The 24,270-nt window shown below is 38.7% G+C and overlaps 1 protein-coding gene across 1 annotated transcript; it reads right to left on the minus strand.

Moving 5' to 3' along the window:
• Positions 1–340: 340 nt before the first annotated feature.
• Positions 341–21,919, minus strand: LOC146953716 (uncharacterized). The gene is made up of 6 exons (XM_085742401.1): positions 21,693–21,919; positions 20,122–20,267; positions 7,755–7,883; positions 4,007–5,502; positions 1,534–3,088; positions 341–1,029 (listed from the first exon to the last, which is right to left on the minus strand). Exons 1-6 carry the CDS (start codon positions 21,917–21,919, stop codon positions 413–415), a joined length of 4,170 nt encoding a protein of 1,389 aa, XP_085598527.1. The 3' UTR covers positions 341–412.
• Positions 21,920–24,270: the final 2,351 nt, after the last annotated feature.

Here is a 24,270-nt window from a genome sequence, read left to right on the forward strand (position 1 = left end):
AATTATTTCAAAACTCCCCACTCACGTGCCACGATGCAGGAAAACGTGGCACGATCATCGTTCTGGGTAGCAACGTGCCACGATCATAGAACCATCGTGCCACGTTCATAGTTCTTCCAGCAAACGTGCCACGTTTTGAGAGTGTTCGTGCCACGAAATTTCCAGTGGCGAACAATGTTGGAGCCATTCTCAAAACGTGCCACGATGAAGAACCATCGTGCCACGTTGGTCTAGGTTTTCAAATAAAAATTTCTTTTCAACTTCTAAAAATATTTTTGCTGTTTTTGTTTTTATAAAAAAAATGCAATAAATAAATAAATAGATAAATACAATACCTGAGTGGATTTAAATCCGATGGGTTGCCTCCCATCCAGCGCTTCTTTACCGTCACTAGCTTGACTTATGATGACCCCTAAGGATCATTCAACACCACTCCCGCTCTATTCTTTGGGAGTTCACCTCCAAGGTATGGTTTCAGCCTTTGTGCGTTTACCTTGAAAGTTTCTTGCTCACCAGGCTTACTAAGCTCCACTGCTCCATAAGGAGACATATCTACAATCACGAATGGTCCGGACCACTTGGATTTTAACTTCCCGGGGAATAACTTCAACCTGGAATTAAACAGCAAAACAAGTTGTCCAATATAAAATTCTCTCCTCACCAACCCCTTGTCATGATACCTCTTAGTTCTCTCTTTGTAAATTACGGCGTTCTCATACGCACGCAATCTCATCTCCTCTAGCTCATTAAGTTTTAATAACCTTTTCTTTCCAGCTAAAGTTTGATTAAAATTTAGGGCTTTGATAGCCCAGTAAGCTTTATGTTCCAATTCAACCGGGAGATGACAAGCCTTTCCGTAAACCAACTGATAAGGGGACATCCCAAGGTGCGTTTTAAACGCAGTTCTATATGCCCAAAGAGCGTCATCTAACTTCCTAGACCAATCTTTCCTAGAAGACGCTACAGTTTTCTCCAAAATTTGTTTCAACTGACGGTTTGAAACCTCCGCTTGACCACTAGTTTGAGGATGATAGGGAGTTGCAACTTTATGTTTGATATTAAACTTTTTAAGCACAGTTTCAAGAAGATTGTTGCAAAAGTGCTTCCCCCCATCACTGATCAAAACTCTAGGGGTTCCAAACCTAGTGAAAATATTTTTCTTCAAGAAATTAACCACAGTTTTAGCATCATTAGCAACACATGGTATCGCTTCAACCCACTTGGTAACATAGTCAACACACACAAGTATATGGAGATAAGAGTAAGAGGAGGGAAATGGTCCCATAAAATCTATGCCCCAACAATCAAAAGGTTCAACTTCAATGATTCCAGTTAGGGGCATTTCATTCCTCTTTGAGATACTACCTGTTCTTTGGCATTCATCACACCTCTTTACGAACTCTTGGCAATCCTTGAAGAGAGTGGGCCACCAGAAACCACTTTGCAAGATTTTCGCAGCGGTTCTTTCCCCACTATGGTGGCCTCCATAAGCTGAGCTATGGCAGTGCCACATGATACTGTTAGCTTCCGTACCTGCAACACAACGTCTAATCAAACCGTCAGCACTTACCTTAAATAAATAAGGATCATCCCACAGATAGTGGTTTGCATCCTTGAAAAACTTTTTCCTTCGGTGCTGTTCCATGTCATCCGGAATTATATTACCGGCCTTAAAATTCGCCATGTCGGCGAACCAAGGCCTTTCTTCAATCGACATCAGCTTTTCATCCGGGAATTCTGCTGTGATAGCCTTTTCTTTCTTCGTCACCTCCTCATTTTCCAACCTTAAAAGGTGATCAGCTACTACATTCTCCACTCCTTTCTTGTCACGAATATCGAGATCAAATTCTTGCAATAAAAGGATCCACCTCAACAACCGAGGCTTTGAATCACCTTTTGTCAAGAGATATTTAAGAGCTGCATGATCTGAAAAAATAATGACTTTGGAGCCTATTAGATAAGAACGAAATTTCTCCAATGCAAATATTACTGCAAGCAACTCCTTTTCAGTAGTGGAATAGTTAACTTGATTTTCATTTAAAACCTTGCTTGCATAGTAAATTGCATGGAAAAATCTGTTCTTTCGTTGGCCTAAGACTGCACCAACAGCATAATCACTTGCATCGCACATAAGTTCAAAAGGTAAATCCCAATCGGGTGCAATGATTATTGGTGCAGTCACCAACTTGGTTTTAATCAAAGAAAAAGCATTTAAACATTCAGAATCAAAATCAAAATCATTTTCTTTGACCAAGAGGTTACAAAGGGGCTTAGAAATTTTTGAAAAATCTTTTATAAAACGCCGATAGAAACCGGCATGCCCCAAGAAACTCCTAACTCCCTTAACATTAACAGGTGGTGGAAGTTTCTCTATAACCTCTATCTTTGCTTGATCCACTTCTATGCCTTTAGCACTTATTTTATGTCCCAAAACTATACCTTCGGTAACCATAAAATGACATTTTTCCCAATTTAAAACAAGGTTAGTTTCGGTGCATCTTTTTAGTACTTCATTTAAGTGGAATAAGCATTGGTCGAAAGACTTACCAAACACAGAAAAGTCGTCCATGAATACCTCGATGTTCTTCTCTATCATGTCAGAGAAGATGGAGAGCATACACCTTTGGAAGGTCGCCGGCGCATTACACAGCCCAAAGGGCATTCTCCTATAAGCAAATATACCAAACGGACAGGTGAAAGCAGTCTTTTCTTGATCTTCCGGAGTCACTGCAATCTGATTATACCCTGAGTACCCATCCAAGAAGCAGTAAAAGGCTTGACCAGCCAATCTCTCTAGCATTTGATCCATGAATGGTAATGGAAAGTGATCTTTCCTTGTTGCAGAATTCAGCCTCCGGTAGTCTATGCACATTCTCCAACCGGTGACGGTACGTGTGGGTATCAATTCATTCTTTTCATTAGCCACTACCGTCATTCCTCCCTTCTTAGGCACCACATGAACAGGACTTACCCAAGAGCTATCAGAAATAGGGTAAATCATACCTGCATCGAGCAATTTTAATACTTCCTTCTTGACAACTTCCTTCATTGTTGGGTTTAGTCTTCTTTGAGGTTGAACCACAGGTTTGTATTCAGCCTCCATATGTATTTTGTGCATGCAATAGGCTGGACTAATACCCTTTAGATCAGAAATGCTCCATCCCAATGCGCCTTGATTACTTTTCAACACCCTCATTAGTTTCTCTTCCTCTAAAGGTGTCAATGTATTACTGATGATTGCTGGTTTGGAAAAATCTTCACTAAGAAAGACATACTTCAAGTGTGGAGGGAGTTCTTTCAATTCTGGATTTTTTTCTTTTTCATTGTTCAATGTTTCCGATCCCCCATATTTTTCACCAAGTATGTTTTCAAGTGGTGGGTGGTGCATTTGTTGCTTGCTTGCCTCAAGCTGCTTGACACAATCCTTTACCTCAATATCTTCAGTATCTTCATCATTCTCTATAGAATTAACTAATGTTCTCTCTAGAGGTTATGTTGGTTGAGGCTTACGAGAGTCATCTTCAATTATCTCATCAACAACATCAATTCGGTAGCACTTCGGATTTTCAGCTTGATGCTTCATGGCTTCAAAAATATTAAACACAACTTGCTCGTTGTGGAATCTCAACATAAGCTGGCCCATTTCAACATCAATCAAAGCTCGACCGGTTGCAAGGAAAGGTCTTCCAAGAATGAGTGGCATGTCTTCATCTTCAGCCATGTCTAGGATTACAAAATCAGCAGGAAATACTAGCTCATTGACCTTAACTAGCACATCTTCAAGTATACCAAAAGGGTAAAAGATTGACCGATCAGCTAGAGTAATGGTCATTCTTGTTGGCTTTGGCTCCCCACATCCAAGCTTCTTCATCATTGAAAGAGGCATCAAGTTGATACTTGCCCCTAAATCACACAACGCTCTACCAATGTCTACCGGTCCAATAGAATAAGGAATAGTGAAAGCACCTGGATCTTTTAATTTGGGTGGAAGTTTCTTTTGAAGAATTGCACTACAATTTTCTGAAAGTGCAATGTTTGCATCATCTTTTGGTTTCCTTCTTCGAGTCAGCAAGTCTTTCATAAACTTAGCATACATGGGCATTTGATCAAGAGCTTCACCAAAGGGAATGTTCACCTGAAGTTGTGAGAAAAGCTCCATGAACTTCTTGAATTGACCTTCCTCCTTCTTCTTCTTTTTGGCTAAGTGAGGGTATGGAAGCTTCACATATGATGGAACAACTTGTGGCTGATCTCCATCCTTCAATATTTGACTCTTAGACTTCCTCAAGATTGAATCTTCATCAATCAATTTCTCACTTTTTTCTCCCTCTATTTTTTTCTTCCTTTCATTTTCAACTACTCCTTGATCATTAACTTTTTCAACTACAACCTCATTATTCTTTTCAACTTCACCTTCTTCTTCTTCCTCCACTACTACTTCATCAGCCTTTTTTGGAACTTTTGGAACTAGAGGTGTCAAGACCTTCTTGCTCCTCAACTCAATAGCATTGCAAGACTCATTTTTAGGGTTGTCTTGTGTGTTACCTGAGAATCCGCCTTTGTTTTGTTCAGCCAATTGTTTAGCTAATTGCCCAAGTTGAGTTTCAAGCATCTTCCTGGAGGCTTCATTGTTCTTTCGCTCAGCCTCTTGACTCTTCTTCATCTCTTCAAAGTTGCCTTGAGTCATCTTCATAAAGTTCATCATAGTTTCTTCAAGAGCTGAAGGCTTCCTTTGTTGTTGTGGAGGATTAAGCATCTGAGAGTTCAAAGCGTTGTTATTTGAGTAACTGAGATTTGGATGCTTGTTGATACCTGAGTTGTAGTATTGATTTTGCCTTTGATAACCTCCCATGAAATTAGCTTCCTCACTTGATCCTTCTGGAACACATTCACCATTGGGATGTTCTTCACCGCATAAGTCACATTTGATTGCAGCCACCTGTTGTTGCTTATGAGCCAAAGTAAACCCTTGAAACTCCTTAGTAAGAGCCTCTATTTGTTTGTTCATGGCTGCTTGGTTAGCTAGGATTGCTGTTTGTTCACTTACCCCAAACACTCCTCTTTCTTTCTTCTTAGCTTCAGCACGATATTCATTACTCGCCATATTTTCAATTAAGGCTTGAACTTCATGATCAGTCTTGCTCTTAAGACTTCCTCCCGCGGAAGCATCTAAGAACATTCTAGTGTTTGGTGTTACCCCCTCAGTGAAGATTTGGAGGTATTGTTTCTCGGTGAACTCATGATTAGGGCATCTCTTCAGAAGCAAATTGAATCGCTCCCAAGCATCATACAATGATTCACCTTCTCCTTGCTTGAAGTTAGAGATTTCCATCTTCTTTTCCCAATATTTAGACATAGGGAAATATTTCTCCAAGAACTTCAGCTCTAACTCTTCCCATGTTTGGACAGTCCCGTTTGGAATTGTTAGCAACCAATCTTTTGCTCTTCCCGTCAAGGTGAAAGGGAACAGCCTTAGTTTCTTTTGTGCTTCAGTCACGGTGGCTGGTTGCACACAAAACTCGCAAGTCTCAGCAAAGCGGCTCAAGTGTTCATGAGGACTCATAGCTTCAGTCTGTTTTATCTTGGTTTTCGGGTGTCAAACATTGATTACGTTTGAACCTTTTAAACCGGTGATATCTTATTTTTTCTTGGGAAGGGAAAAAGTAAGCAAAACCCTTGAGAATCGAGGTCCGGGAGTTGTTTTCGCTACGGGAAGGTGTTAGGCACCCATAACGACTATAGTAACCTATAGGAACCGTCTTTAATTTCTACGCGCGCGCTTTATTTTTAAATGCTATTTGAAAGTATTTATTAAACCTAAAAGATATTCTAAGTGAAGAAATTGGAGGGAGAAGAATGTTTTTGGATTTTTATTTGAGTTGAATTGAAGGAATTTTGTTCCTTGCCTACGTACCCGTTTAAGGGATCAAATCCACCGTAGTTCTCTCTCAAAAATGTTTTTGTTTTTGTTGGTTGATTTTAAGTTTGAAAATGGATTTTGAAGAATAGAAAGAGGCCTCAAGGGCATGAGATTTAGAAAAGAGTGGGGTTTGATTAGTTATTTGCAAAAGAATGGTCAAAGTATGATTATTTTTATTGGATTTTTGATTAAGAAAACAAAAGGAAAATTCAATGGGATATTGGATCCCAAGGTTTATTTGGAAAAGATTTGAGTGAAGTTGTTCACATTTGTTTGAAAAATTGATTTTTTCTAAGCATGAATCCTAGGCATTCATCTAAACATACAATCCTAAACATACATCTAAACATGCATATTCTAGCTATTTACCTAAAGTGGTGTGTGTGCATGTGTCGGTGCTTGTGTCGGTGTACATCATTAGAGTCCATTGTCCTTTACATCATATCCTAGATACATTCTATGGCCTCTTTGCCAAGAAATTAAAATGACATGAAAGTAAAATATTACAAAACTCCTAAATCTTTACATTCTAAGTATTGCATGAATGGTAAATTGAAAGAAAATTAAACTAGAATATGAGATGAGATGAGCTTGCATGAAACATGAAATAAAAGGGGTTAGTAGCACAAATGATATAGTAGCAAAGAATGAAGCAAGTAAAGCAAACAAGAACACATTGAAACTTGACACTTTTTAGACATTTTGAAAGGGCAAAGTCATAGAAACGATAAGGCAATGGCATAGAAATAACCAAGAGATTATGAGCATATATTTTGACACACTTTGAAACCAAAGATTTACCAAGAGCAAAAGAAAGATTAAAATGCAAGAAATTGACATAACCACGTGTTTAAAATATATCATTATGAATCTTGTAAAATATCAATCCAATGACCTAAAATCATAACCAAATTTTCAGTCATGATGCAAGAATCAAAGGACTAATATCTCGCAAAAATTCACAATGATTCCCATGAGCGTAGTCATCACATTTATTCCCACACTTTTTATCAAGACCCAAATGCAAATTCAACAAACAAACAAGAATAAAACTCACATACATTTTTTATGTTTTGGAAGTAAAAATTTAGTATGCACAAATTCAAGAAACGCACGCAAGAAAAACTATGCAAGAAATACATGATTAATTTGGAGTTTTTTCCTCACACTTTAACAAAAATGAAAATCAAAGGATTGACAAAAACATTATTTCTTCACATATTTTTTAGATCCCAATTAATCATGTATTAATGCAAAAACATACTAGAGTTAACAAGAAAAACATTGCAAAATTTTAGAGAGTTTTAGTACAAGAATTGATCAAACAGGGGTGTAGACAGCAAGAAAACAATTGAAAAGCACAGGAATGGGGGTGTACATAGCATACTGGGAAAAGGGGGCGTTTGGGCTTGAACAAGCCTGAACCAGATGCGAAAATGGGCATGGGTTAACCCAGCGGGTCGAACCGGTTCAGTGGGTTAATACCCCTTCTTCCTCATCTCTCACGTAAGACACTCTTTTCTTCTTCTCTGCATTCTCGCCAACACCACACACACAGTCCTCTTTATCTCTTCTCTTTTCTCCATTCTTTTCAATTTGACTTTCAAAATTAAAGCCCCAAATTCCAAAAGATCAAAAACAAAGCATAGGAACAAAGGGATATGCATCTAACACATCAACATCAACATCACGTTCCTCTTCTTCCTAAGCACAACCGCACAAACTCTCTTCTTCTCTCAAAGGTTTTCAAATTTCTTCTTCTTTTCAAAACAATCAATCATACAAGCCAAAACATACACATGAACACTAAACACAAAGCTAATCAACGACGAACCTGTGAACGGTGGTTCTGATTCGGTGTGAACGAGAGCCGCAAACGAAACCTTCATCTCCGTCGTCTTCGCCGTCACCACCACTTTCCGTTTACACTTATCAAACACCTCAAAACTCCCTCTCCGTACATCTGCAGCGTAAAACCGGCTTCAGCGACGACAAGCATGAAGTAAGGGAAAGAGCTTCTCGAAATGAGAAGAGTGCCGTCAAGATCAGCGGCAACCGATTCACGCGACGAAGATGAGGAAGTTTCTGGCGTCTTCAATTTGCAATTTGCGAACCACTAAGAGTTGGAAGTCGAAGTTGAATGGGAATTGGAATTAGGATTTTATTGAACCTGAATTTCTTTTGGTTGATTCTTTGCGTTTGTAGATGAAATTGCTGGAATTGAAACTTTGTTGGATTGATTTGATGAACGTGTTTGAGAATTTGTGTTGATTGGTAAAAATTGGTGGAATGGGTGAATTTTTGATGGTGGAAAAAGGTGGTTAAGGTGGTTTTGGGTGGTTAGAGGTGGTGGTTGAAGGTGGTTATGGTGGAGGTGTGGTGGTTATGGAGGTTGTTGAAGCTTTTGGCTATGGTGGAAGTTAGTTAGAGGAGAGAGAAATTTGTTAGAAGAGAGGGAAAATTGAGAGAGAATAAATATGAATCTTGATGATTTTTGTGGAGTTTTTTGTGAAAATGGCTAATTGTGAACCTTGACCATGACTTTGACCCATTTATAGGTGATGTGGGAATGCTTGGACCAATAACAACCTGCCATGTGGCGTAACTAACTTTTGGACCTATTTGCAAATGACTAAGAATAAAGGACTAAAATGCAAAAATGACAAAAAGGACTTAAAAGTAATTAATAATAAAATTGGTAAAAAACGTAATTTGGAAATAAACGTAAAGTGAAACGATTAAAATTGACAAAACGGACTAAAACGAACCAATGGCCTAAATGAGGTACTTTAAAGTACCTCTCTGCCGAAATTTCGTGTGAAATGACCAAAATGCCCCTGGGGGCTAAAACGACTAAAAATGACTCAGATGCAAATTTAAAATGGATTTTTAACAAGGAATTGAAGCAAAGACTTATTCAAGCAAAATTAACAGACTCAGAGACAATTTTTAGGATTTAAACAGTACTTTGACACTTGAAAAGACTAAAATGCCCCTAGGGGCAAAACTGACTCAAAATGACTTCAAATGCTATTTTTGAAATGGATTTTGACATAGAATGAAACAGAGGCTTATTCTAACCAGATGAAAAGACTCAAACAAAATTTAAAAGACTGAGAGAAATTTTGACATAGGAAATGACCAAAATACCCTTGCATGTGAATTTTGCAAATAACATTGAAATAAAATGCAGAGAAAGATGCAATTGATCAGAGATATGTCAAATGACTTATAATGCAAGAGAAGAAAAATTGACTAGTATTTTTAGGTCCAAAATTAGGGTATAACAGCTGCCCCTATTTAAGTTTCTTTGTCCGGAGAGTCAAGAGACGAAGTCTTAGAGTTGACGGGACGAAGATACTTAAATATTAACATTTGCACTGCTTTTGGACATAAAAATACGCTTTCAGAGTTTCAAAGATATGAATGTTATGCAATATTTGATTATGAATGCAAGACAGACAACTGGAGTCTATGGAACCTATCATGTCACTGGGGATTCAGATAGACATTGGCAGGGTAGACAAACCAGGGATAGAGAATAAGGTACAAGCTGTTCTTGGAATTGAACTTGGCACTTGACCGAGGGATACAAAACAAGAGATAGGTGCAAGCTGTTCTTGGGTTTGAACTTGGCACTTGACCGGAAAACATAGACATATAGGCAGATACCAGTTGTTCTTTGGATCGAACTTGACACTTAATTGAAAATACAAACAGATAGACAGACACAAACTGTTCTTTTGGATTGAACCGGCTGTTTGGCTGGGGACATAGACAAAAGGGTTAATACAAGCTGCTTCTTTGGATCGAACTTGCTTGTTGGATTATCACCACATCATGTGGGAAGGTGCAGACTGTTCTCTTAGATCGAACTTGTCGTTTGACCGATAACACAGCATAAGCTGGGTACAAACTGTTCTTCAGATTGAACTTGCCGTCTGACTGATAACAAAGCATGAGCTGGGTACAAACTGTTCTATCGAACTTGCCGTTTGACCGACAACAGAACATAAGCTGGGTACAAACTGTTCTATCGAACTTGCCGTTTGTCCGGAAGCATAGGTATATAAGCAGGTACAAGTGGTTCTTTTTTGGATTGAACCTGGCACTTGACCAGTAACAAGATACAAATTGAGAGTCTGGTTTAACAAGATACCAATTGAGGGTACATTGTCATTGACCTGGTTTGAAAATAGACATGACCATTTTTGTTGGCCCAAGAGTAAATTGACATTGATTTGAATTGAATTGAAAGTTGAAATTGACATTGACATTGACATCGGCTTGGAAATTGAAATTGGAAATTGACATTGACATTGTCATTGGATGTCAACATTGACATTGACATTGACATTGCCATTGGATATTGACATTTGACATTGAAATTGACATTGACATCGGCATTTGACATTAACATTGACATTGGAGATTGACATTGAAATTGGAATTGAAATTGGAAATTGACATTGGGATTGGATTGAAATTGGAATTTGACATTGGAGTTGACATTGGAATTGGAAATTGGCATTGGAATTGGAATTGGAGATTGACATTGACATTGTCATTGGATGTCAACATTGGAATTGAAGATTGACATTGACGTTGTCATTGGATGTCAACATTGACATTGTCATTGAAGTTGAGATTGCTTCGAATTTGACATTTGACATTGAAATTGGAATTGAAATTGGAAATTGCTTCGAATTTGACAGTTTGACATTGAAATTGGATTTGACAGTTGGAATTGAAATTGACAGTTGGAATTGAGATTGGAATTGTCATTGAATTTGACAGTTGACAGTTGGACATGCAACATGTATGCATGGTATAGCAAGATTGTATGTATGAGCACATAAGATGCATGATTATGCATGTATGAATGCTTGGAATGCATGATTGGTTGGCAATTTGGCAGAGAAATTTCACAAAGGTAGACAAGACATTGGAAGATTGGGCACGTAGTGGCTCGTGCTGCAACATATTCACAGGGGAAACCTCTTTGGAGAGACCGTCGTCGAGAGACGTATCAAAACCATGGCTGAGGGCAATAAAACTTGTAAAGGAGGGACCCTTAGAAAGTCCTTGGATACAGGTCGCCGTTGCTAGGCGTGTCAGTGCTGGGTAAACATTGGGTGTTCGCATCTGTGGTCAATGCTTTTCAATATTTCATTCTTTCATTTTTCATTTTCAAACCCCACTTTTGCCTGAACCGCCCTTTCGGGTTTTCGATTCACCGGGGAATAAATTCTTTTGCATTGCCCCATTTTTGCCTGAATTGCCTTCATAGGTTGTCAATCAGCGGGGTGCTCATTTTTGCCTAAGCCGCCCTTTCGGGTTTTCAACTTAGCGAGCTTTTCATTTTTATTTTTCATTTTTTTCATTTTCATTTTCATTCTGTTTTTTTCATTCTTGCCATTGACCACAGATCATCCTGGGGAGTAACCTGCTTGTAACGTGTATTGTAATAGACATTGATGCTCATTCATTCATGCATGTTTCATTGAAATGTACCCTATTGCTCAGGTTTGTTTTCAAAATAGACATAAAAAGATTTTTTAGTTTTCAAAAGATGTTTGTTTCAGATATTGACATTATCAAAATAGAAAGAAAATGTTTTGTATATAGCATTGAAAGTAGAAAGAAGAATAGAATTTCAAACAATAGCACAGGCTCAAATTGATGTAGAAGAGTGAAAGTCAGCCAAGGGCATGACTCCACGGATTTACAAAGCTTGGAAAATGGTAATTTTATTGGTTGGTGATACATTGAACACGATGACCGCTACATTTCATAGAAATTTTGAATTCACAAGTACAGAAGCTTCTGATGAAGACGATCATTGACAGTTGCAGATGTCCCAAGGGGTGATGGTGATTTGTCAGATATAGTTACTTGTCTTTTATTGTCAACCTCACTTTTGCATGAACCACCCTTTCGGGTTTTCGGCTCATCGAGGCGCTCATTCTTGCCTGAGTTGCGTACAATCTCAGCGAGCTCTTTCATATTCATTTTTTTTGTCCCTAACTTTTGCCTGGATCGCCCTTTCGGGTTTTCGATCCACCGGGAAGCGCATTTTTGCCTAGGCCGCCCTTTCGGGTTTTCGACCTACCACGCTGTTCTTTTCTTTCTAGACAAAGTATTTCTTGACTATATCGGCATTAACAGGGTTTGGAAGCTCAACACCATCCATGTGTGTAAGAATCAAAGCACCACCAGAGAAAGCCTTCTTGACAACATAAGGACCTTCATAGTTAGGTGTCCACTTGCCCCTTGGGTCGGGTTGCTGACTTATTCTTCTTTTCAATACAAGTTCGCCTTCCTTGAATTCTCGAGGTCGGACTTTCTTGTCAAAAGCATTCTTCATTCGCACTTGATACAACTGTCCATGAGTCATAGCATTCATACGCTTCTCTTCAATCAGATTCAATTGATCATACCGACTTTGACACCATTCAGCCTCAGTTAACTTTGCTTCCATGATCACTCGAAGAGATGGAATCTCCACTTCCAGAGGGAGAACTGCTTCCATACCATATACAAGAGAGAAAGGAGTTGCCCCGGTTGAACTGCGCACTGTAGTACGGTAACCATGCAGGGCAAAAGGTAGCATTTCATGCCAGTCTTTGTAAGTAGTGACCATCTTCTGAACAATCTTCTTGATGTTCTTGTTAGCGGCCTCAACTGCACCATTCATCTGAGGTCTATAAGGAGAAGAGTTGTGATGTTCAATTTTGAATTCTTCACATAAAGCTTGCACCATGCTATTGTTCAGATTGGAACCATTGTCAGTGATGATCTTGTTGGGAACACCATATCGGCAGATGATGTTATTCTTGATAAACTTGACAACCACTTGCTTGGTCACATTGGCATAGGAAGCAGCTTCAACCCACTTGGTGAAATAGTCAATTGCCACTAGGATGAAACGATGTCCATTGGAAGCTTTCGGTTCAATCCTTCCGATCATGTCGATGCCCCACATAGAGAAAGGCCATGGGGAAGATATAACATTGAGAGCATGTGGAGGCACATGGATCTTATCAGCATAGATTTGACATTTGTGGCATCTTTTGGCATGTTTGTGGCAATCACGCTCCATGGTTATCCAGTAATAGCCGGCTCTTAACAGTTTTCTTGACATGGTGTGACCCGAAGCATGGGTCCCAAAGGTACCGTCATGTACATCATGCATCAATTTCTCAGCTTCTTGTTTGTCAACACATCTTAACAAGACCATGTCATAGTTCCTCTTGTATAGGATTTCTCCGTCCAGAAGGAATCTACTAGCCCATCGTCTCAAGGTCTTTTTATCCCTGTTGGAAGCACCAGGTGGGTATTCACGATTCTGCAAGAATTGTTTGATGTTGTAGTACCAAGGCTTTTTATCATTCACACCTTGATCAGCTTGATCTGGCATATTTTCAATAGTAAACACATGAGCGGGTCTGTCAAGACGTTGTACTTTGATTACAGGCACATCATTCCAGTGATTGACACGAAACATGGAAGACAAAGTAGCAAGAGCGTCAGCCATCTGATTTTCATCCCGAGGGATGTGGTGCAGCTCAACCTTGGTAAAGTATGTCAACAGACGTCTTGCATAGTCGCGGTAAGGGATCAGCTTCTCATGATGAGTCTCCCATTCACCCTTTATCTGATTAATAACAAGTGCAGAATCTCCATAGATGTCAAGGTGTTTGATTCTCAGGTCAAGGGCTTCTTCAATGCCCAAGATGCATGCTTCATATTCTGCTATGTTGTTTGTGCATTCAAAAGTTATTCGTGCAGTAAAAGGAATGTGGTGCCCCTGCGGAGTTACAATGATGGCCCCAATTCCTTTACCATAAGCATTAACAGCACCATCAAACACCAATCCCCATTTGCTATTGGGATCTGGCCCTTCATTGATCAGTGGCTCTTCACAGTCTTTTGCTTTTAGATACATGACCTCTTCGTCAGGGAAGTCAAACTTAATCGGCTGGTAATCATCAAGAGGCTGACAAGCAAGATGCTCGGCAAGGATGCTTCCTTTGATTGCTTTCTGAGCTTTGTACACAATATCATATTCAGACAACAACATCTGCCAACGTGCGATCTTTCCAGTAACAGCAGGCTTTTCAAAGATGTACTTGATTGGATCCATTCGGGATATCAACCAAGTTGTATGATTCACCATATAATGACGCAGGCGTTTGGCAGCCCAAGCTAAAGCACAACAAGTCTTTTCAAGCATTGTATACCGAGTCTCACAGTCGGTGAACTTCTTGCTCAGATAGTAGATAGCATGCTCTTTCTTACCAGTCTCATCTTGCTGACCGAGAACACAGCCCACTGAATCATCTAACACTGACAGATACATAATCAAAGGCCCTCCTTCCACTGGCGGGACAAGGATAGGTGGCTCTAACAGGTATTCTTTAATGCTATCAAAAGCTTCCTGACATTCATCATTCCATACAACAGGCTGATTCTTTCTGAGCAATTTGAAAATTGGCCTACAGGTAGTAGTCATGTGAGATATGAATCTTGAAATATAATTCAGACGTCCGAGGAAACCTCTGACTTGCTTCTCAGTTTGAGGGGCCGGCATCTCTCTGATGGCTCGGACTTTATCAGGATCAACTTCAATGCCTCTCTGACTGACAATGAAGCCTAGCAACTTTCCAGATCTTACACCAAATGTACACTTGTTAGGATTCAACCGCAGCTTGTACTTTCTCAGTCTTTCGAACATCTTTTTCAAATATACAACATGCTGCTCTTCATCACTTGACTTCACAATCATATCATCAACATATACTTCAATCTCTTTGTGAATCATATCATGAAACAGAGTGGTCATACCTCTTTGATAGGTAGCACCAGCATTTATCAAGCCAAACGGCATTACTTTATAACAGAATGTTCCCCATGGAGTGATGAAGGACGTCTTTTCTCTATCTTCCGGAGACATTCGTATTTGATTATAACCAGAGAAACCATCCATGAAGGAGAACACTTTGGATTGAGCAGTACTGTCAACAAGCACATCAATATGAGGCAATGGGAAGTTATCTTTTGGACTGGCTTTGTTCAGATCTCTGTAATCAACACACATTCGAACTTTCCCATCTTTCTTTGGTACTGGTACGATGTTGGCAATCCACTCAGGGTATTCAGCTGTCATGAGGAAACCCGCATCAATTTGCTTCTGTACTTCAGCCTTGATTTTAAGAGCCATGTCTGGACGAGACCTTCTCAATTTCTGTTTGACAGGAGGACATTCAGGTCTTGTCGGTATCCGATGTTCTACAATCTTGGGATCTAGACCCGGCATATCTTCATAGGACCATGCAAAGACATCTGGATAATCATGGAGAAGCTGAATGATCTTCTTTTTCACTTCTGGCTCAAGTGCAGCACCGATCTTGATCTCTCGCTTGTCTTCTTCAGTACCCAGGTTGATGAGTTCAATCTCTTCCTGGTGAGGCTGAATGGCTCTTCTTTCTTGCTCAAGCAGTCGAGTGATCTCATACGGTATCTCTTCATCATCATCATCCTCATCTTCAGCTTCATATACAGGGAATTCAAAATTTGGAGGAACCGTAGGGTCACTGTGTTCAACGGGTTTATTATGGTTCAATCTGCATAATATGATTGGGATGATTTTAGAAAAAATGTTTTTTATGCAGACTTTAATAAGAAAATACAGATGTTTTGGTTTTTTCTGGCATTACCATTATTTCCAAGAAAAAGGCACTAAAAAGTAAAAAACAAAGAGTCGTGAGAAAGACGACAACTTTTATTGAAAACGGCAATGCCGAAACAAACACGCCCTTACAAAGATATCACTTTCGCCTTGGGCAGAGCGAAAGGATTGTTATTTTGAAAACAAAAAACATGAGCAACAAAACACATTACATGGAAGCATGCATGACTAAAGGAACATCAATGGCTTCCCAATTTCTCACAGTGCCTCCTGGTATAACAAATGCAGGCACATAACCACCTTCAGCAGCATCTTCAGTAATAGCATTGATGAACCCAGCACTGTAGAAAGTTCCCTTTGAAACAGCAGATGTCGGGGAGAATCCAAGGCCCTCTTTACGCTTGTTTTCCAGAATCTGAATCACTTTGCCCCAGCCAGCAGCTTGCCCTGCTTGAACAGCCTTCTGGGCATCTTTCAGTGAGGCCATACTAGCACCAGCCCTCCGGGGCTCTGCACCCTCAACAGTCAAGCCTTGAAACGACGTCCCTTCAGCGGACCCTGCTTCAACACAAGAGAACGATGATACTTGGCTAACCAGAAATGCCTCCTCACCATATACAGTGACAACCTTACCGTTCCTCATGAACTTGAGCTTCTGATGCAAAGTGGATGTGACTGCTCCAGCGTCATGGATCCATGGTCTTCCGAGGAGACAGCTGTATGAAGCATTGATGTCCATGACTTGGAAAGTAATTTGAAAGGTCTCAGGACCAATGGTAATCGGTAGATCTACTTCCCCAAGAACATCTTTGCGGGACCCATCAAAAGCTTTAACCAGATAGCTGCTACCCCTCAGAGAAATTCCATGATGGCTCAATTGCCTTAGTGTGGATTCAGGCATTACATTCAGAGACGATCCAGTGTCCACTAACACATTGGATATCATGTCAGATCTGCAGTGCACCGAGATATGTAAAGCTAAGTTGTGGTGTTTCCCTGCTTCGGGGAGCTCATCGTCACCAAACCCCAAGTTGTTGCAGGCAGTAATATTACTCACTATTCCATTGAATTACTCCACAGAGACTTCATGATCAACAAAAGCCTGCTCCAGTATCTTCATTAACACCTTCTTGTGAGCCTCTGAGCTCATGAGCAGAGACAAGATGGATATCTTTGACGGAGTTTGCAGCAGCTGGTCAACAATCTCATAATCACTCCTTTCGATAAGCCTCAGAATTTCGTCTAGATTAGACTCTTCAGTGGGCTGGCCCGAGGGGCTGGCATTCTCTTCCTCAAGGTTAGCCATGTTTCTTCTCTTGTACAATCTTGTCTGATAAACTCTATCTGGTTGGTGAATCTTGCGAGCACGAGCCACCTTTCAGACTGCGGCAGAAGAACCAGGAGACAATGAGCACGGGAAGCCATTTGTGACCGATGAATGATGCATATGATGCATGGTATGCAAATGCAAAAAGACTCTTTTTTTGTCAGAAGGCTTGTCAAAGTGGTTGTGAACATCACGGAGAAACACGATTTTATTTGAAGATCTTGAGCAAAACTAGAAGTTTAGTTGAGATGGTATCACTTGGTGTTCACATCCGTGATGTTCAAAAGATGACTTGTCTAAGTCCTCTGATAAATGCATGGGAAAAAGTTTATACATGTATGCATGTATGCATGAATGCATGATTATGTTCAAGTTCGGAGAAAACATGGTGGGTTTGAAGTTCAAAGTCGAGGAGTCATGGGTGGACACGGTGTCCGGTGAAACTATGGTTTTAGGATAATAGTAACCGGGTTCTAAAAGGTTCCCAAGTTGCAACCTCTCCGACGTATCTCATGGTGTCACGAGACAACCCTCGCTCCATGATTATACGTGGAAGGTCTAACTTGAGTGTAGTATCGCGTGACGACTAAAACTCGAGACGACACTCGGTTTAGCCTCCGCACTACGTCCTAGAAAATGGCCATGGATGGGTTTGGTTATCTACGGTTCATAGCGTCATAGAACAATTAGAAGTAAAGTGCCTAAACGCGACAACCCGCGCCGACAACATCACCTCCAAAATGCCTCAGCTATGTGGGATTGATCGCATAATCCAAAACACGAGGCAACCCCCGGAATGAATTGTCGATTATATCCCTCCTAAATCCTAAGTTCACTCAGCCCGGGTGCAGGACTTTTGATATTCTCACCCCACACGTTTGCAAGAATTTAAACATTTATTCACATAGGAAAGCAAGTAAAAGAAACAAGTAAAAATACAAGCGCAAGCGTGGAAATAAAGACTAGGCGTAACCCTCGAATCTCCCCAGTGAAGTCGCCAGCTGTTTTATCTTGGTTTTCGGGTGTCAAACATTGATTACGTTTGAACCTTTTAAACCGGTGATATCTTATTTTTTCTTGGGAAGGGAAAAAGTAAGCAAAACCCTTGAGAATCGAGGTCCGGGAGTTGTTTTCGCTACGGGAAGGTGTTAGGCACCCATAACGACTATAGTAACCTATAGGAACCGTCTTTAATTTCTACGCGCGCGCTTTATTTTTAAATGCTATTTGAAAGTATTTATTAAACCTAAAAGATATTCTAAGTGAAGAAATTGGAGGGAGAAGAATGTTTTTGGATTTTTATTTGAGTTGAATTGAAGGAATTTTGTTCCTTGCCTACGTACCCGTTTAAGGGATCAAATCCACCGTAGTTCTCTCTCAAAAATGTTTTTGTTTTTGTTGGTTGATTTTAAGTTTGAAAATGGATTTTGAAGAATAGAAAGAGGCCTCAAGGGCATGAGATTTAGAAAAGAGTGGGGTTTGATTAGTTATTTGCAAAAGAATGGTCAAAGTATGATTATTTTTATTGGATTTTTGATTAAGAAAACAAAAGGAAAATTCAATGGGATATTGGATCCCAAGGTTTATTTGGAAAAGATTTGAGTGAAGTTGTTCACATTTGTTTGAAAAATTGATTTTTTCTAAGCATGAATCCTAGGCATTCATCTAAACATACAATCCTAAACATACATCTAAACATGCATATTCTAGCTATTTACCTAAAGTGGTGTGTGTGCATGTGTCGGTGCTTGTGTCGGTGTATATCATTAGAGTCCATTGTCCTTTACATCATATCCTAGATACATTCTATGGCCTCTTTGCCAAGAAATTAAAATGACATGAAAGTAAAATATTACAAAACTCCTAAATCTTTACATTCTAAGTATTGCATGAATGGTAAATTGAAAGAAAATTAAACTAGAATATGAGATGAGATGAGCTTGCATGAAACATGAAATAAAAGGGGTTAGTAGCACAAATGATATAGTAGCAAAGAATGAAGCAAGTAAAGCAAACAAGAACACATTGAAACTTGACACTTTTTAGACATTTTGAAAGGGCAAAGTCATAGAAACGATAAGGCAATGGCATAGAAATAACCAAGAGATTATGAGCATATATTTTGACACACTTTGAAACCAAAGATTTACCAAGAGCAAAAGAAAGATTAAAATGCAAGAAATTGACATAACCACGTGTTTAAAATATATCATTATGAATCTTGTAAAATATCAATCCAATGACCTAAAATCATAACCAAATTTTCAGTCATGATGCAAGAATCAAAGGACTAATATCTCGCAAAAATTCACAATGATTCCCATGAGCGTAGTCATCACATTTATTCCCACACTTTTTATCAAGACCCAAATGCAAATTCAACAAACAAACAAGAATAAAACTCACATACATTTTTTATGTTTTGGAAGTAAAAATTTAGTATGCACAAATTCAAGAAACGCACGCAAGAAAAACTATGCAAGAAATACATGATTAATTTGGAGTTTTTTCCTCACACTTTAACAAAAATGAAAATCAAAGGATTGACAAAAACATTATTTCTTCACATATTTTTTAGATCCCAATTAATCATGTATTAATGCAAAAACATACTAGAGTTAACAAGAAAAACATTGCAAAATTTTAGAGAGTTTTAGTACAAGAATTGATCAAACAGGGGTGTAGACAGCAAGAAAACAATTGAAAAGCACAGGAATGGGGGTGTACATAGCATACTGGGAAAAGGGGGCGTTTGGGCTTGAACAAGCCTGAACCAGATGCGAAAATGGGCATGGGTTAACCCAGCGGGTCGAACCGGTTCAGTGGGTTAATACCCCTTCTTCCTCATCTCTCACGTAAGACACTCTTTTCTTCTTCTCTGCATTCTCGCCAACACCACACACACAGTCCTCTTTATCTCTTCTCTTTTCTCCATTCTTTTCAATTTGACTTTCAAAATTAAAGCCCCAAATTCCAAAAGATCAAAAACAAAGCATAGGAACAAAGGGATATGCATCTAACACATCAACATCAACATCACGTTCCTCTTCTTCCTAAGCACAACCGCACAAACTCTCTTCTTCTCTCAAAGGTTTTCAAATTTCTTCTTCTTTTCAAAACAATCAATCATACAAGCCAAAACATACACATGAACACTAAACACAAAGCTAATCAACGACGAACCTGTGAACGGTGGTTCTGATTCGGTGTGAACGAGAGCCGCAAACGAAACCTTCATCTCCGTCGTCTTCGCCGTCACCACCACTTTCCGTTTACACTTATCAAACACCTCAAAACTCCCTCTCCGTACATCTGCAGCGTAAAACCGGCTTCAGCGACGACAAGCATGAAGTAAGGGAAAGAGCTTCTCGAAATGAGAAGAGTGCCGTCAAGATCAGCGGCAACCGATTCACGCGACGAAGATGAGGAAGTTTCTGGCGTCTTCAATTTGCAATTTGCGAACCACTAAGAGTTGGAAGTCGAAGTTGAATGGGAATTGGAATTAGGATTTTATTGAACCTGAATTTCTTTTGGTTGATTCTTTGCGTTTGTAGATGAAATTGCTGGAATTGAAACTTTGTTGGATTGATTTGATGAACGTGTTTGAGAATTTGTGTTGATTGGTAAAAATTGGTGGAATGGGTGAATTTTTGATGGTGGAAAAAGGTGGTTAAGGTGGTTTTGGGTGGTTAGAGGTGGTGGTTGAAGGTGGTTATGGTGGAGGTGTGGTGGTTATGGAGGTTGTTGAAGCTTTTGGCTATGGTGGAAGTTAGTTAGAGGAGAGAGAAAGTTGTTAGAAGAGAGGGAAAATTGAGAGAGAATAAATATGAATCTTGATGATTTTTGTGGAGTTTTTTGTGAAAATGGCTAATTGTGAACCTTGACCATGACTTTGACCCATTTATAGGTGATGTGGGAATGCTTGGACCAATAACAAACTGCCATGTGGCGTAACTAACTTTTGGACCTATTTGCAAATGACTAAGAATAAAGGACTAAAATGCAAAAATGACAAAAAGGACTTAAAAGTAATTAATAATAAAATTGGTAAAAAACGTAATTTGGAAATAAACGTAAAGTGAAACGATTAAAATTGACAAAACGGACTAAAACGAACCAATGGCCTAAATGAGGTACTTTAAAGTACCTCTCTGCCGAAATTTCGTGTGAAATGACCAAAATGCCCCTGGGGGCTAAAACGACTAAAAATGACTCAGATGCAAATTTAAAATGGATTTTTAACAAGGAATTGAAGCAAAGACTTATTCAAGCAAAATTAACAGACTCAGAGACAATTTTTAGGATTTAAACAGTACTTTGACACTTGAAAAGACTAAAATGCCCCTAGGGGCAAAACTGACTCAAAATGACTTCAAATGCTATTTTTGAAATGGATTTTGACATAGAATGAAACAGAGGCTTATTCTAACCAGATGAAAAGACTCAAACAAAATTTAAAAGACTGAGAGAAATTTTGACATAGGAAATGACCAAAATACCCTTGCATGTGAATTTTGCAAATAACATTGAAATAAAATGCAGAGAAAGATGCAATTGATCAGAGATATGTCAAATGACTTATAATGCAAGAGAAGAAAAATTGACTAGTATTTTTAGGTCCAAAATTAGGGTATAACACAGTCCCATCGAATTGCTTGTCCCTCAAACCGTTGAGGACAGTTGTCTTGATGTCGAAAGCAACGGGGTTAGCTGGTTGAAAAGTGTGGGTCAGTTGACCGCGATGAGTTGCTAACCCGTAGTCCCCTAACTTTGGTCTTGGTGCAGGTTCTCCCATGATAGCAGATTGAGGAGAAGCAGATGTTTCAGATTCAAGTGAGAGTGGCTCAGGTATTTGTTCTCGAACACCCGGTGGAACGGAATGAGACAACCTTTTCAACCGGGCAGCTTTCCGGAGTGCTCTAGCAGTCCTTTCTATTTCCGGATTGAATTCGAGATCTTTGGAGCTCACTTTACCTCGCATAAACAGCAAATACCTTAGTAGCACTGCACAATACAAAGTAATCAAATGAATATTGAAACTAAAAACAGAAAAATAAAATTGCAGAAATCCTAAATTATAACGTAATTGCCTTGTTGAAACAAATCAACAGTCCCCGGCAACGGCGCCAAAAACTTGATAGATATCTGGCAAGTGTACCAAAAACTATCGAAGTAGTAAAAATATCGATCCACAAGGACTGTGTTAATTTCAATTATAGCAAGCGCGTTATATGTTAGGATGTGTAAAGTTTGTATTTTGTTGCCCTAGGCAGTAAAGATTGGTTTTAATCAGAGTTGATTAAAGTAGAAAGAATTTGAAAGAAAATTATATTGAGATGAATGGTTAAGCCGGTGAATCCACTAATGCTTTATATGAAAAAGTCTACCTATCTCTACTCTCAATTACTACTCAGTTTTTACGATAAATTAACTAAGTGACTTTGATCAATCCCTCGCATCAAAGTCCTTTCCTAAGTTATAACCCTATTAATCTCTTAACGTGATTGAATAACCGCGGAAGCAATATTGGAACGTTAATTCATGTATCATAACCCTCAATTTCCTATCTCTAGGTTCCTAGTGTTGAGTTAAACAAAATTACTATTTCTGGATTAAAAGCTAGGGCTAATAGTCATTCAATTCCTAAGATCGATTCATGTGATTGCAAGAAGCTAGGGCTAGTAGTCATACAAAACGATAACATGAAAAGCAATAAACACAAGTAATTCTGAATAAAAACTGAATAGCATTGATAATAGAGAGAGTTCAACTACAAAATCATATATTACAAAAGTTTCATCATGGCTTAACCAAACTAAAGGTTTAGCTACTCATAGCTAAACAATCATAAGTATTAACAAGAGAAAACATACATAAATCTAACCAACGGGGTGTTGGTATGAGATTCAGGGCTCGTTCCTTGGTCTCCTGTCGTCCTTAGTGCTCAAAATCGCAATAATAATCAGTACCAAAACCCTTGCTAGCAGCTGGATATTTATAGAAAGAAATTAGGGTTTCAGAAAAGCCCATCATCGTGCCACGTTGCGGGTTGGTCGTGGCACGATGCTTCATTGATCCTACGTGGCAGCAGACAAAATCAACCATCGTGGCACGTTGCATGTTGCTTCGTGCCACGAAATTTCCAGAGATGAATCTTTGTCCCACGCTTCCTTCAACGTGCCACGAATATAACCAAACGTGGCACGATGCTTTGAGTTTTAGGCAATTTTCCTTGGTTTCTTGAAGTTTCTTCTCTTGAGCTCTTGTTCCTGTTTTGGCTTGATTTCACCATGAATCATTGCAGTTGACTCTCTAAATGCTATAATAAAGACCTAAATATGACTAAATAACTAGTGTTGATGCACTGTCATCAGTCACCTTGTAGAATCTCATATATTAATCATTTTATTACCTCCAAAACTCCCATAGTTTGAGCTCTCACAAGCTTCCCTTAAACAAATATTAGCCCCAAGACAGCCTTGCTTATTGAAAAGAGATGAAGTGACTTACTCCCTCTGGTCGCATTTATAAGCAAAAAAGCACTTTTTAGATTCATTCAATACTTAATGTATTTGGTCAATATATAGACCAAATACATTATGTATTCAATGAACCTAAAAAGTACATTTTTGCTTATAAATGTGACCGGAGGGAGTACATATTAGCCCCACTTTTATATAAAAAAAACATTTTTCCTTTTTCTAATTATTTTTTAAATATTGTTTGAATTTTATGAAAAAATAACGAAGTTTCAATTTTCCTAAATATTTTTGTTTTCAAAAAGATTTAACCCAAAATAATTTTCTTATTTATTTCCTCATTTTTTTTTTTAAATTACTCATAGTTCAACGAGGCTAATCTTTTCTTTTGGAAATGAATAATACTTTCAAAATTTTAGATATTGAGTTTTCTAGAATAAAATACTTATTTGAATAAAATCAAAAGTTATGTTTTGCATAATACTTTCAACTAACATATACACCCTCCGGTCACTAATATAAGCAAAAATCCAATTTCTAGGTTCATTCAATTAATGATGTATGTAGTCTTTATTATAGGCTACATACATCATTTATTGAATGAATCTAGAAAGTGGGTTTTTGCTTATATTAGTGACCGGAGGGTGTACTTCCTCTGGTCCTTTTTATAAGAAGAGAAACCAAAAATCATCAAAACCAAGATAATCATTAGTTGTTGCAATTTTTTGAATTCTTTTTACAAATATACCCTCATAAAATTTTGTGAAGTATTAAATATACCCACTATTATTAAAAAGACAAACATTAAATGAGGGTTAGAAAAGTCTCTTAAACAATAAATGTACCTCAAAAG

Source organism: Medicago sativa, chromosome 1, assembly GCF_051527215.1.
Source record: "Medicago sativa cultivar Bolivia chromosome 1, Bolivia_mono, whole genome shotgun sequence".
Lineage (NCBI taxonomy): Eukaryota > Viridiplantae > Streptophyta > Magnoliopsida > Fabales > Fabaceae > Medicago > Medicago sativa.